The sequence below is a fragment of the Hevea brasiliensis genome, chromosome 3 (genome assembly GCF_030052815.1).
Source record: "Hevea brasiliensis isolate MT/VB/25A 57/8 chromosome 3, ASM3005281v1, whole genome shotgun sequence".
NCBI classification, from domain to species: Eukaryota; Viridiplantae; Streptophyta; class Magnoliopsida; order Malpighiales; family Euphorbiaceae; genus Hevea; species Hevea brasiliensis.
Genome location: NC_079495.1, coordinates 11,151,257 through 11,165,234, shown reverse-complemented (window position 1 = coordinate 11,165,234; position 13,978 = coordinate 11,151,257). Strand labels below are relative to the sequence as shown.

Below are 13,978 nucleotides of genomic sequence, written 5' to 3'. Positions count from 1 at the left end.
ATAAAATAAACTCAATTATTATATTTCTAATAATTTATAATAAACTCCACAATAATAACAATTAGGGACAAGAAAATAAACACAATTTAATTCAATCATAAAACTAAAAGTTAATAACTAATAACAAATTTAACCCAAAAAGCAATTAAGAAATTTAGAGATCTTTAACATACTTTCACAATTCACATGTCAACATTCTTTCACATTCACAATAAACAAAATCAGAAATTTAGACAATAAAAAAAAAAAAACAGCATATGGGTAGGAAAAAAGCATGGCAGAAAAAAAAAAAGAAGAGTGCAGTTGCTGGAAATCACAAGTTTGAGCTCTCCTTCTTCTTCTTGTTCTTCTTCTTCTTCTTCTTTTCTTTCTTTGGTGGCTAATTGTTGGTTGTTGGCTTTTAAAAGAAATCCTAACTTTTTTTTCCCTCTGCATGGACTTCATGGGGCGTGCTTTATTGCACCTCGGTGAGGTGCTGCGCTTCTCCTTCCGTAGGGCGACACCGCCTGTGCCTAGTGCGCAGGCCTCAGGCGCGCCTTTGATAACAATGTTCACTAGTATTGTTAAGTACAAGGTGATTTTGGGCTGAGGTTTTCTTTCTTCCCCTCCCACTCATTTTTTTTTCTTATTTGATTATGTGTGACATGAAGAAATGCTTTATTACTCTTAAATTTGGAGAGAGTGTTGGGTATATTACATATTAATTCATTTAATAATGACTGGCCAATTCAATGTTGGAGTCAAACCCATTATATTCACATCCTCTATTTTGTTTACTCCGATGTGGGACTTGATTCCTGATATTCTTCTTTTCAAGTGCAATTACATGGTTATCACTTGACAATTAGGTAGTATTAACCCAATACGAATATAATTAAATAGTTTTATAGGTGACTGAAACCCATAACTCAGTATGCGCTTTGATACCATAATAAATTCAAAGAGAGTGCTGAGCACAATACATATAATTCATTTAATATGAGTTTATATAAGTGATTAAGTTGTTTTACGCATCAAATGACTAGCCAATTTAATGTTGTAACCAAACAACTTATATTCACCTTTTCATTTTTGTTTACTCCTGATGTGGGACTTGATTCATAGCAAATACTGTTAAGGAGGACAATTTTTCTTGTTTATCTTTTCACATTGAACTCTTTATTCATGCTCCTTGTTGGAGAGTTGCGATGGTTTTGTTTAATATTCCATAGTGTTATGTCTCAGATTCCTATTTGTACTTGACTTCTTCTTTTATAGCGAGATGTGTGGCACTCCTTCTAAGAGGGGAGATATGAATAACCTGTACTGTGACTCACACTTCCCCCAACTATAGTTGATACCAAGTCTTTACCTTCAAATGCTTAGTTATCCTTGAAAGGAAAATATAAGCATGCATTGATTTTGGTCTGTAACTTGATAAGATGCTCCTATAAGATTGCTTACTCATGTTAGCTAAACAGTGCTTTCCATGTGTTTTTCTTGTTATGTCATAGAATGGAGGCCAGTGCAATGCATCTACGTCTTCTGAGCACACCAACTATCATTTTGATGTTAACAGTGATCGTTTTGAGGAGGCTTTGGACAGGTAAATCCTAAATGCTGCTTTTCCTTTTCTATTAGCTGCTAGTTTTTGTAAGTGCTCATCATAAAGTTTATGAGCATGGCTTTTCACTTCTGATAACTATTCAGGTTTGCACAATTCTTTCTTAAACCATTATTGTCAGCTGATGCAGCCATGAGGGAAATTAAAGCTGTTGATTCTGGTTAGCTGTTTTTAAGAGTGTCCCTGTTTTCTTAAGTGCCTCTTATTTTTTTTTTTTATTATTTATTTTAATAATAAAGTTACTATTGCAATTAATCCTCTCTCTCTCTCTCTCTCTCATACAGAGAATCAAAAAAATTTATTGTCTGATTTTCGGAGAATGCTCCAGGTATCAACAACTTTTCTTGCCATTAGAACGCCAGCCATTTATATTTTGAGGATTGGGATGCCTCCATTTGTAATGTGAATGCCTTATGGACGGGATAGATGTAATGGATGCAAGGATTTGGCACAGAGGATTCACATGAACTAAATCCCTTTGCCGATACCTTAATGATAGGTGGAGCAGAGATGATGATATGGTGAAAAGGATTCACCTGAACTATTTGCATTCCCAAACTAGTTGGGTTCTGTTGTGTGGATCTATTTCCTACATTGAGGTCTGTTTAAAACCAAGTTTCTTTTTCCGTTTTGCCACTTCAGTCCACATATTCTTTTGTCTTTGTGTCTCCTGTTCCTTTCCTCTACTTGAACCCAGCAGTGCATTCGCAGGTTTATGGTGGTTAGCTAAGTCATCTTAGCTAACCCTCTCTGAAATCATCCCCATTACTGCTTCCTCCACCATTTTATGGATTTGAACATTTCTTAATTGATCCATTTTGTATTTCTTTGCATCATCTTTGCTTCTCAACTTGTCTGTGAGATGAAAAGGAAGACAAAACTTAGATCTAGCGAATGAAGTTACCAAAACTCAAGATTTTAATTTTTGGTGGCAAGAAGTCATGCTTTGCCTTCATCTAGTTTTGTTCTTGTTTTGTCAATTACTTGGTTATATTTTTTGCTTGATAGATACTTTATCTTGTAGACTAAATTTTGCCTTCTTGTATATTTGCTTAAACTGGAGCTTTTTTCTCTTATTGCTTCTTCAATGCACTGTTCCGTATATTACAAGATGCTTTCCTCTGCTGGTTCTTCATCACACTGTTCTTTTTATGACAAAAGGTTTATCTGTGCAGTTAAGTTTTATGTTTTGAATATTTTATGCACTGACAATAACGAGTTTGAGGGGTTCTTTTCTCTTCTTTTGTGTATAATACACTCTGTATATGTTCTTTTTTTATCGCAATCTTCTAATTTGTCTTATAGTCTAGCATTTTTTAATTTATGATTTTAGGTGTTTTTGAGTTACTTTTTTTTCCAAAAAAGAAAAAAAATTGTTGTTTTTGTTGGAATTGATGAGATTTTACTTTAATTTATGGGATATGCTTATGAGAAAATCATGTGATTGATTAGCTTAATTAGTGCTTGTATTAAGGAATGTCATATATCTTGTATCTTCCATTATAAATATGGACTATTATATATTATGCTAATTACAAGTAAATAAAAGTGTAATCCTATGAGGTTCATTCCAATTTTCTCTCTTTTCTTCTTTCTTTCTAAAAACTCAATATGGTATTAGAGCTTGCAGAAAATTCTAGGGTTTTTACTTTCTTATTGTCCTCCTTCTTCACAAAGCAATGGGTTTCAGTCCCAAAAGCTATTTTCCTTCTTTAGGGTTTGAGTCCCAAGCTATTCATCTTCCTCTTCTTTTCTTTCTTTATGATTTGAAAGTCTAGGGTTGAAGTCACTACTCTCTTCTTCTCCTTCATCAGAGCCTAGGTTTTGAGCCCCAAAGCTATTTGTCTCCCAAATTCTCATTCTTGATGATGGATCCATAACTTCAGCAAAAATCTTATCAAGGGAGAGTGGTGGAATTGATGAGATTTTACTTTAATTTATGGGATTTGCTTATGAGAAAATCATGTGATTGATTAGCATAATTAGTACTTGTATTAAAAAGTGATTTAAGGAATGTCATATATCTTGTATCTTTCATTATAAATATGGACTCTTATGTATTATGCGAAGGACAAGTAAATAAAAATGTAATCCTTTGAGGTTCATTCCAATTTTCTGCCTTTCTCGCACTTTTCTTCTTTCTTTCTAAAAACCCAACATTTTTCTCCTCATGTGGCACATAAATGGTGCTTCTTTGATTACAAGAGCTTGCACAAGGCATCTGGAAAGAGGGGAAAAAAAAAGAATAAAAAAGGCCTGTGATTTTGAGGATTAGTAGTTCTTGGCCTTAGAAGGCAATCATATTTTTTGGTTCAATACCTTGAGAGCTAAATGAACAACTGCACATTTTCATATGTTGCGTTGTTTCTGTACCAAGTCTTAGTGATGGACCTAGGAGGGAAAAAAAAAAGAACTAGTTGCTCTTTATTATGCAATATTTAGTTTGGCAACTTTGGGTTCTTATATTGTAAAACACTCATGTGAAATCCTCTTGACTTAAAGCCAGTGCAATTTTATGTTTTGACTTTTGAGTGACTAGTAACTTGACAAATGGTAAAACATATTTAAGGCTTTAGATAGTCAAGTTCTTAATTCCTATTAAATAGTCAAGTTCTTAATTCCTGTTAAATCTTCATCTTTATTTTTTTAAGTGGCAAAAACCTATCATTTATCAGACGTCAGAAAAATTTCCATGTAGTGAAAAAATAATGAATTCTGATCAATTTTTTTTTGGTTCCGAAATTCTGATCAATTTTCATACCTGATTTGAGCCTACATTTTTAATTTCTCGTGATTACACAATATCTTTGTGTTTTTCACATTGCAAGCCTAGAAAGTTGCTCTCAGATCCTATTTCGGTATTTACTTGATTTGTGATTTTGGGTTATTTTGCTGCTGTAAGCACTTTGGATTAGCGTTTCTGTTAGTTTTCTTTGTCTCAACAAATGGCAGACAATAAAAATATTATTTCTGATGTGATTCCGATGATGACTAAGATTACGGAACTCAAACTTAATGGTTGTGGAGTAAGGGTCTATTTGCGTAGCATTGATAAGGATGATCACTTTACTAAAGATCCACCTACGGATGATATCGACAAACTTAGCTAAGGGAGGATGCTCAGGTAATTAGTTTAATTAATCAATTTGTTAAAATTGATGGATTACTTAGATTTTTATGGTAAAGGGAATATCTTTTATGATGTTTGTAAGGCATTCTAAGAGGATAAGTCTCTCACGGCTTATTTTATGGATTTTAAGCGGGTATATGAGGAACTTAATGTATTGTTGCTTTTAGTCACGATGTGAAATTTGAGTTTTCTTGCGTGCCTTCCTTGAGTATGAGACGCTAAATCTCGATTCTCTCGATTTGAGATTTCTTCTTTGCATGAAAGCGTTTACGGTCCTTAGTACCCAATCTTAATCCAAATGGACGTAATAGAAGAGGAAGTAGAGGAATGGAGAGGCTAGTTCTAATCGACTCAAGAGGAGTCATTTGTTATTATTGCCATGAGCCCATACACAATATAATTGTAGGAAAAATCAGCGATCACATATGGCAAATATGACAACAGAGAATTCTACATTATCTTCCTTTGAGAAAACTATTTTGGTATCTGCAGAAGATTTTGCACAGTTTTCCCAGTATCAGGCATCTCTAAAGCTTATTAGTTCCAAATCCACTACATGCCTCTTCCTCATCCAAATGGGTTATTGATTGTAATTCTAGTCTTCTATCTAATCTCACTTCCTCTCATTACTTTTGATAGTTCTACTTCTTGTATCATGGGTTCGGCTGCGGGCGACGACGTCAATTTCTTTATCATCTATTTTGTGTCTACCAAAATTCTCTTTTAATCTACTTTCTGTTAGTAAACTTACTCGTACCTTAAATTGTTCTGTTTCTTTTTTTTTTTTGACAAGTGTTTGTTTTAGGATCTTACGACGAAGCATATTATTGGTAGAGGACGTGAGTCAGGTGGTCTCTATATTCTAGAAAATTATGTACTTGTTTGCTTAACACTTCTTGAAGTTCAGATTGGGCCATCCTTCTTTGTCTACCATGAAGAAGGTCCTCGTTTATCGACTAGAATGTGAGTTTGCAAAACATTATCGTTTGCCTTCTGTGTCTAGAGTCAATAAACGGGCTTCATCCCCTTTTGAGTTAGTTCATTTTGATGTTTGGGGTCCTTGTTCTGTTACTTCTAAAACTTGATTTCGTTATTTTTGTTACTTTTATTGATGATTACTCTCGTGTTACCTGGTTATATTTAATGAAGAATCATTACGAGTTGTTTTCTATCTTTTGTGCCTTTTGTAATGAAATCAAAACTCAATTTAATATTTCAGCATATTAAGAAGTGACAATGCCAAAGAATACTTTTCACAATTTCAGTCTTATATGACACAAAATGGCATTCTTCATCATTCTGTGTGGATACCCCATCCCAAAATGGCGTAAAAATTGGCATCTTCTTGAGGTAACTCTTGCTCTTCTTTTCGGATGAAAGTTCCTAAACACTTTTGGGCGGATGCGCTTTTTCTGCATGTTTTTGATCAATCGTGGATATTCCTTATCCTTTGTTTCCTACAAAATCTTTGTTCCACTGTTGAACCAGTATTTTTGGTTGTACCTGTTTGTGCGTGATGTTCGTCCACAGTTACTAAATTGGATCCAAAGTCTCTCAAATATGTCTTCCTTGGGTACTCTTTCTCATACTCTTAATCGTTATCTTGTTTCTGCAAATGTCACATTTTTTGTGTCCACTCAATATTTTCCTCAATTATCTGTATGAGAGTCGGGAGGAGGATGATCTCTTAATATATCAACCAATGTCTAGTCCTCTCCCATCATACATCTCTAGATCTACTCGACCTCCCGTTGTTCATGTTTATTCCAGAGATTGAGATTATCCTCCACCGGGAGATCTTATACCTCATCGATCATGATTGATCTAGACTTACCCATTGCTCTTCGTAAAGGTAAACGTTCATGTACTTACCCTATCTTTTCTTTTGTTTCTTATAATCAATTGTCTTCTTGTTCTCGGTGTTTTGTTACTTCTTTAGACTCCTATCCCTAATATTGTTGGTGAGGCCTCATCTATGAAAGAGGAAATGGAGGCTTTAGATGCTAATGGTACATAGAATGCTATTGGTTGCAAATGGGTAGTAAATCCGATGGTCAAAAGCACGCCTTGATATGCTCAGACATATGGAGTTGATTACTCTGATACTTTTTTTCCTGTAGCTAAACTTACTTATGTTCGCTTGTTTATCTCTTTAGCAGCTACATATGATTGGATTGGATATCAAAAATGCTTTCCTTCATGGTGATCTTGTATATGGAGCAACCAGTTTGTTGCTCGGGGAGTTGGGTAAAGTTTGTAGGCTTAAGTCTCTTTTAAACAAAGTCCTAGGGCCTGATTTGGGAGATTCAATTTGGTATGCAAAAGAGTAAGTGTGATCATTCATTTTATAGGCAATCTAATTCTCTGGTAGTCTATGTGGGTGACATTGTCATCAGAGTGACTGTATTTCATCTCTTAAAACCTTCCTCCTATATTCTTTGCATCGATCTTGGAAAGGAAGTCTTTGGATAAAGAAGTTCGTGATGGAACTTGCAAAAGTTCCTTCCATTGAGTCAAGAGCTTCACTACATCGTGACAACAATGGGAACCAAGGTCTCACCAAAAATCTAAACATATAGAAAGGTGCTACCACATTATCAGAGAAATAGTTGGACGAGGCGATGTAGCCCAGTTTCATACCAAAGACTTGGGATTGTTAAAGTATTTCTTGGGTATTGAAGTTATGAGAAGTAAGAAGGGTATTTTCTTGTCTCAAAGAAAATATGTCCTCGATTTATTAAAATTAGGTGCTAAGCCTTGTAGTGCACCAATGACTCCAAATTTACGATAGTGAGTTGTTTGAAGATCCAGAGAGATAGATTGTTAGGAAAATTGAACTACCTTTATTGCTTATGCCGTTAGTGTGGTTTATGTCTTTGCTCATTAGGAAGCCTTGGGACAAATCTTGTGTTATTTGAACAAGAAGAGGTTTGTTATATGGTAATCATGGGCATTTGAATGTTGAATGTTTTTGATCTAAGGTTGATAGGAGGTCAACTTTGTTGGAGGAAATTTGGTGTCTTGGAGAAGCAAGAAGCGAGCGTAGTTTCTCGATCTAGTGCTGAATCGCCATGGCACAATCAATATGTGAGGTAATGTGGATACTTCAATTACTAGATAAGACAGGTTTTAAGACCTCCCTGCCTGCGAAATTGTGGTGTGATAATCAAGCTGCTCTCCATATTGCTTTTAATCCGGTGTTTCATGAGCGGACCAAACATATTGAGATTGATTATCACTTTGTTCGTGAAAAGATTCAACAACAGATCATCACAACATGACACATCAAAACTGGAAAGCAGTTAGGAGATATTTTCACAAAAACTCTGAATGGAGCTAGGATTGACTACATTTGTAACAAGTTGGGCATGATTAACATCTATGCTCCAACTTGAGGGGGAGTGTTATGGAAAGTCAATCACTATATTATTTCTCTGTATATTCTGTATTCTGTATTCATATTTAGGATTTTTTATTTAGGATTTCTTCCTAATTAGTAGAACATAATTATATGAATCAATTGTATATATATACCCATGTACAGATTAATTGAAATTAAGGAGAATCATCTCTTTCTACAGTTGGCAAATTAATTAAAATTGGTTCTGCCTCACTTTGGTAGAGTCAGAGGAGGCAGTCCAACTCTGTCATCATTGGTCTCGATTAATGTCTAATTAGAGGGCGATGGTTTGATATATGCTTATTTCATGGGCATATTAAATGATTGAAGAAGAAAACTGGGATCAAAGTTTAATATTTCGAACTATTACAATCGAGGGCATAACTAGAATGATATATATTCTTTTATAAATTCGGAAATTTTGTTGCTTGAAGAACCGTGTTGTTAATGGGAAGTATTTTTATCAATTATCTAAAAAACATGCTGACTTTTCTGCTTGAAATTATTTTATCATGTGCAGCTTCAGAAACATCTCAGTGATGAAGAACACCCATATCATAAATTTAGTACAGGTCAGCAAATAACATATCTACTCTGCTTCAAAGCATTTTTATGAACTTCCTACCTTTTGTGATGGTGTTTTGTAGTTGGCCCAGTCTATCCTCCGTTTTGGATACCCTTATTTGTGAAATATAATGCTGATTCTTGCTTCATGTGCCTTTCATGCAACATGAGTTTCTGCTTATTTGGAGAATGTAGCCCCAAATATGCTAATAGTGCTTTACAATCTCAAAAGGCCCTCAGAGTTTTACATTTACACATCTTTTGTGCTCTATTGAGGAAAACCCTTCTTCTTTAGTAATAGACAAAATTCCCAAGTGAGATATTTTTCAATTTGCCTAATCTCTCTTCCACCTGTGCTGCTGTGCCAGGATTCGAGGTTTTCTTCAATCATTGTTGCTTGAACTCAGCATAGGTTTTGAATAATCCTTTCTAGCATATGGTGTTTTTCTTTTGAACTTTGAAACTGATAAATTATTGAAAAGAACAATTAGAAAGGTGGCAAGGCAACAAATCATTTCCCATTGGTTTTTCCTGCTTTTAGACCGCTTGTACAAAGGCGTCTACTTTGTTCTTGTTTTGTATTTTTCTATTTCTATTTCTCTATATAAGGTCGTAGAATCCCTAGGCGTATTTGGTTTTTTGATTGAAATAAGTTGTTCTTTTGTGAGAACCTAAAGTTCTACATCGCCTATTTTATGAAACAAGCTGAAATGAAACTAAATTTCTTTAATCAAGGTCAAGTCTAATCTAATGATGTTGCCTTTGTCAATGCACAGGGAACTTGGAAACTTTGGAAGTTCAACCAAAAGCAAAAGGGCTGGATGTAAGACATGAGCTTATCAAATTTTACGAAGCAAATTATTCTGCCAACCTCATGTATTTGGTGATATATGCAAAAGGTTAGTAAATAAGTGTGCATTATATATGCATGTTTGGCTTACTTTTATTCATAAGAGTGCCTGATTTCTTTGTTGTGGAGATCTTCAGAAAGCCTTGATGCAATTCAAAGCCTTGTTGAGGACAAATTTCAAGAGATTCGAAGCAATGATCGAGACTATATTTTTTTTCCTCGTCAGCCATGCACGTCTAAACACTTACAGGTTTGCCTGCTACTAGTGTGCTTCCATGCTGTGTGAATAAACTTTTTAATGGTAGGAAAGGAGATGCATATGATGAAATGTATCAGACCTACAAGAGAGTAGTTTCTATTCTTTCATTCAGTATTGCATTAATTTCAGATAATTGTCAGAGCTGTCCCAATAAAACAAGGTCACAAATTAAGGATTGTATGGCCTGTAACTCCAAGTATTCTTCACTACAAGGAAGGACCATGCAACTATTTGGATCATCTTATTGGCCATGAAGGAGAAGGATCTTTGTTTTTCGTCTTGAAATCATTGGGTGGGTTTGCTCATCCTATTTGTGCTTTAGACTATTACATTTTTTGAAACTTGCCATTTGCAATTCTTTAAATATTTTTGGACCCTCTTATCTTGGTTAAAAATGCTTAACTTCAGAGTTCAAAGGGTTTTTCTATCTTTTTAGAAGCTTAGGTGTAGTTGCCATTTTCATTCATTCATTTCTGCTTAGTGATTCCAATGGAATTAGAATGAAAAAGAAATAACCAGTAATGCTTTCCCTTCTAAAATTAGAGTGATATCAGAGTTTTGTTTGTTATCTAGATACTGACTCACACCACCGATATATTGAAATTTATATCTTGTTTTGCAAATAACTAAAATAGTTTGCCTTGTTTAAATTTTCTTTGGTTCATTGTTTAGAGATTACTTTTCCTCTCCTTTCCAATTCTCCTCGCTTTGAATCACATTTCCTGTAATGAATGGGACATTGTGAAAAGGCAAGAAAAAAAATTTGATATAAAGATAATCGGCCTGTTAACTTGTTAATAAACATGGTACTCAAGTGATTATGCTTCAGCATAAAACAACTCCATACAGAATTGTTGATTGGAAATTTATGGTTAGGAAATAGGAAAAGATTTTGAGGTCTGCCTATTAAAATTAGCTTGAATTTCTAATCTCATGGTATTCAATTTAACTTTCTCTAGTGGAGAAACTTATGTCAAGCTTTTTGTTGCCTCAAAATTTTTGGTTGTCATTTGAGTGATTCTATACTTTACAGCTCATTTCTGTATGATTTAATGATTTCTTCACCAACTTTTTTGCTTAAACAAATATGAATATAATTAGTGGGCTGATGATCTGTCCTCCACTTGAACCTTTTAAATAAAATCTTTTATGCATATTGCATATATGCCGCTGTGAACTTAAGGAAGAAAGTCCCACTGCTGCCGCTGCTCTCAACTATTCAAATGAATTTATATGATCCACCAACAAAGCCTTCTTCTAAATTGTCTTATCTTTTTCAATCTAAGCATAAAATGGTGGTTTGCACTCTTTATATAATTCAAACTTCAAAGTAATTAAAAAAAATTCAAAAACAAAAACTAGGAACTTGAAACATGTGCATGCTGCAATGACATTGAAAATTTTACAAATTTCTTTCAAAGCGTTCTTTGTAAGTTTCCCACTAGCAAGGTAGTTAAAAGCATGAAGCGCACTCAAAGCGATGCATCACCCTATCGCTTAATGCGTAAAATGCAAAAAAAGCGCTCGCTTGATTGAAAGAAATGGAAAATTATTAAAAAAATTAACTAATAATATAATATGCAGAGAAAATACAATCTTTTATATAAAATTTAAACCCTTAAAAAAATAATCAAACATCTAAAAATTTTTAGCATTCAAATTCGTAGTCATAACCTAGAGATCTTCGTTAGATTACCCAATTCCCATCAAAGTCCTCAATACTTTCATCCTCATCTCCAAAATAAGATTTATTGCCATCAATATCTTCATCTAAATCAATCTCAACATCTTCCAACCTTGGCCTTGAAGTTGAGTTTTTTTACGCTTTAAGCGCAAAAAGCCCTTGCTTTACTAAATGTGCTTCACCTTGCATATGACAAAGCGCTTTCCTATTTGTTGCTGCGCTTTAGTGAGCGCTTTATGCGCTTTTGACTACCCACTAGACAAACAAAAAGAAAGAAAATGAAAGAAAGACTAGAGAACAACATAGATAGAGAGAAATGAGGAATTGTGTAGTGAGCAAAATTGTCAAAAATTCAAGGAATCAAACTGTTCAAAAGGATTTATGAATGTAATTGTGATACAAGCATAGTAAATCTATATAGGAGTGTTAAGCAAATTGTTGATTTAGTCACTAACAACCCATAAAATTCAACTAGGGCATAGTTTTTATTTTCCAAAAACACAAACATAAGGTTTACCTACAAAGTTTAAATCATAATTCCACCTAATGTGGCTTTAACTTCGCTTACTGCCATGAAATGAATGTTCTTATTATCATTATGTAATTAGAAAATTGAAGAAGTTGGGAGTGGAACTTACTGGTTGAAAAAACAAAAGGCATCACTTAAGACTTGTTGATATGTGGAAGGACTTGCTGATAGTTGGATGAGGCACGATGAAATAACAATATTTGCATAGCATGATATATTCATGTCAATTGGTATCCTTGTAGTAGTGACTCCATTGGTTTTAGTTTATATTTTTATTTCAGAAAAAAAGTAATGAACAAAAATTATTGCAGGATGGGTTACAAGTTTGTATGCAGGTGAAGATTTTTGGAACCGGGCATTTTCTTTCTTTAAAGTAACAATTGATCTCACTGATGATGGTCATGGTTAGTTTGTTTCAATTTCCTCTTTTTAATTATTTGATATGCATGTAACTTGTAAATGTATCTAGTATTGATTGCCACAATGCTTAGTTTTAGTTAGTTGGAAAAAGTCCTCAATATTTGAAAACTGGGGTTCATGTGTTTCGTGGATCAAATATTGCTTTTTGTTTTATGTAGAACACATGCAAGATATTGTAGGATTGCTGTTCAAATACATTCACCTCTTACAAGAGTCTGGTATTTGCAAATGGATATTTGACGAGGTACCGAATAAAAGATTACTGCTCTCTACGATTGTTGAATATTAGAAAATGTTTGCTTTTCACAACTTTAATATGTACTCCTTTGTTCTTGCATAAGCACTCCATCTATATATATGATCTTCAACAAAAGCATTAACCTTTAAATTTTTGTTATTGATGTTATGCCTTGTTATTAGAAATGTAAAGTCCAATTGTAATGAGGAGGGGAAAAGGAGATCTTAGGATTGACTTTTTGCTTATTTATCACATAGTCCTTGTGCTTATCTGCATAAAATAGTGTTTATTAGCTATATTATGGTTTGATTTGCAAATTATTTAGTATATTTGTTTTTAATTTTTTTTAATTAGAATTGTTATTTACCTTTTCATCTATGGTGACAAATGTTTCCTTTCCAATTTTATTTTCATTCTGAATAATTTTGTTGTTTTCATGAAGATGGCTGCTATATGCGAAACAAAATTTCATTATCGAGACAAAATCTCTTCATTCTATTATGCAACTAAAATCGCATCAAATATGCAGGTATGTTGCCTATGCATGTGCATGTGTATGCACATATTTTAATTGGTGGAACAAAATGTCTTTAAACATTTTTCCATTTTGTTCAATCGGTTGATATTTTCGTATAAGCTTGTAAAAGTTTTGTAGTGGAGCATGTATTGCACAACTATTGCTTCGTTAAAAGGATTCTAGCAAGCGAGAATCATTTACAATCAATAGTGGATCATCTTGACTCTAAGAAAAGAACAAATTTTGCTTCCTCATTATATGCTTAGTGTAATAGCAAAGTAAGAACAAATTTTACATATTTCATCTCATCTTTTTCGGTCAAAGATTGTTTAATATGATGAAATAGCTTAATCCTAGGAGACAACAAAGACATTAAAATATATATGTGAAATGACACCATATTCCTTTTTCCCATTTCCTTAATAAAGAGAAGAATAACAAAATAGATGCTTTGAGATAGAAAAAAAAAATAATGGAAGAGATGCTTTACAATATGCTCAAGAACATAACAAAGAAACATGATAGGCAATAATGTTTGCACATATGAATATACCCACACATCATAGAATGGCATACATAGGAAAATTCCCCTTAATAAATTAGTAATGTGGGTTTAAAAAGTTAATGTTGATGCCATATTGTAGAAGGAAAATTCATAGCTACACCAAGGTTTATAAAATAATTTGTACATTATAAAATAATTTATACATCCAACCAATCAAAAATTGAGAAACCAATTTTTATAATACGACCCACCATATTTTATAGTAGGACTCACTATTAT

The 13,978-nt window shown here is 33.6% G+C and overlaps 1 protein-coding gene across 4 annotated transcripts in view; it reads left to right on the top strand.

Annotated features, from left to right (window-relative positions):
- The window catches only part of LOC110661319 (insulin-degrading enzyme-like 1, peroxisomal), a 37,528-nt gene that overhangs the window by 8,211 nt on the left and 15,339 nt on the right, over positions 1 to 13,978 (top strand). For 2 of the 4 annotated variants that reach the window (XM_058143858.1, XM_058143861.1), the window contains 10 exons: positions 1,494 to 1,585; positions 1,690 to 1,763; positions 1,888 to 1,931; positions 8,654 to 8,705; positions 9,474 to 9,596; positions 9,685 to 9,797; positions 9,936 to 10,098; positions 12,331 to 12,423; positions 12,598 to 12,683; positions 13,120 to 13,206. In XM_058143858.1, the coding sequence (XP_057999841.1) occupies positions 1,494 to 1,585; positions 1,690 to 1,763; positions 1,888 to 1,931; positions 8,654 to 8,705; positions 9,474 to 9,596; positions 9,685 to 9,797; positions 9,936 to 10,098; positions 12,331 to 12,423; positions 12,598 to 12,683; positions 13,120 to 13,206 (927 nt within the window). Of the gene's footprint in view, positions 1 to 1,493; positions 1,586 to 1,689; positions 1,764 to 1,887; positions 1,932 to 2,029; positions 2,203 to 8,653; positions 8,706 to 9,473; positions 9,597 to 9,684; positions 9,798 to 9,935; positions 10,099 to 12,330; positions 12,424 to 12,597; positions 12,684 to 13,119; positions 13,207 to 13,978 lie in introns of those variants that run through there. The other 2 variants (XM_058143860.1, XM_058143859.1) reach the window with 2 other exon arrangements.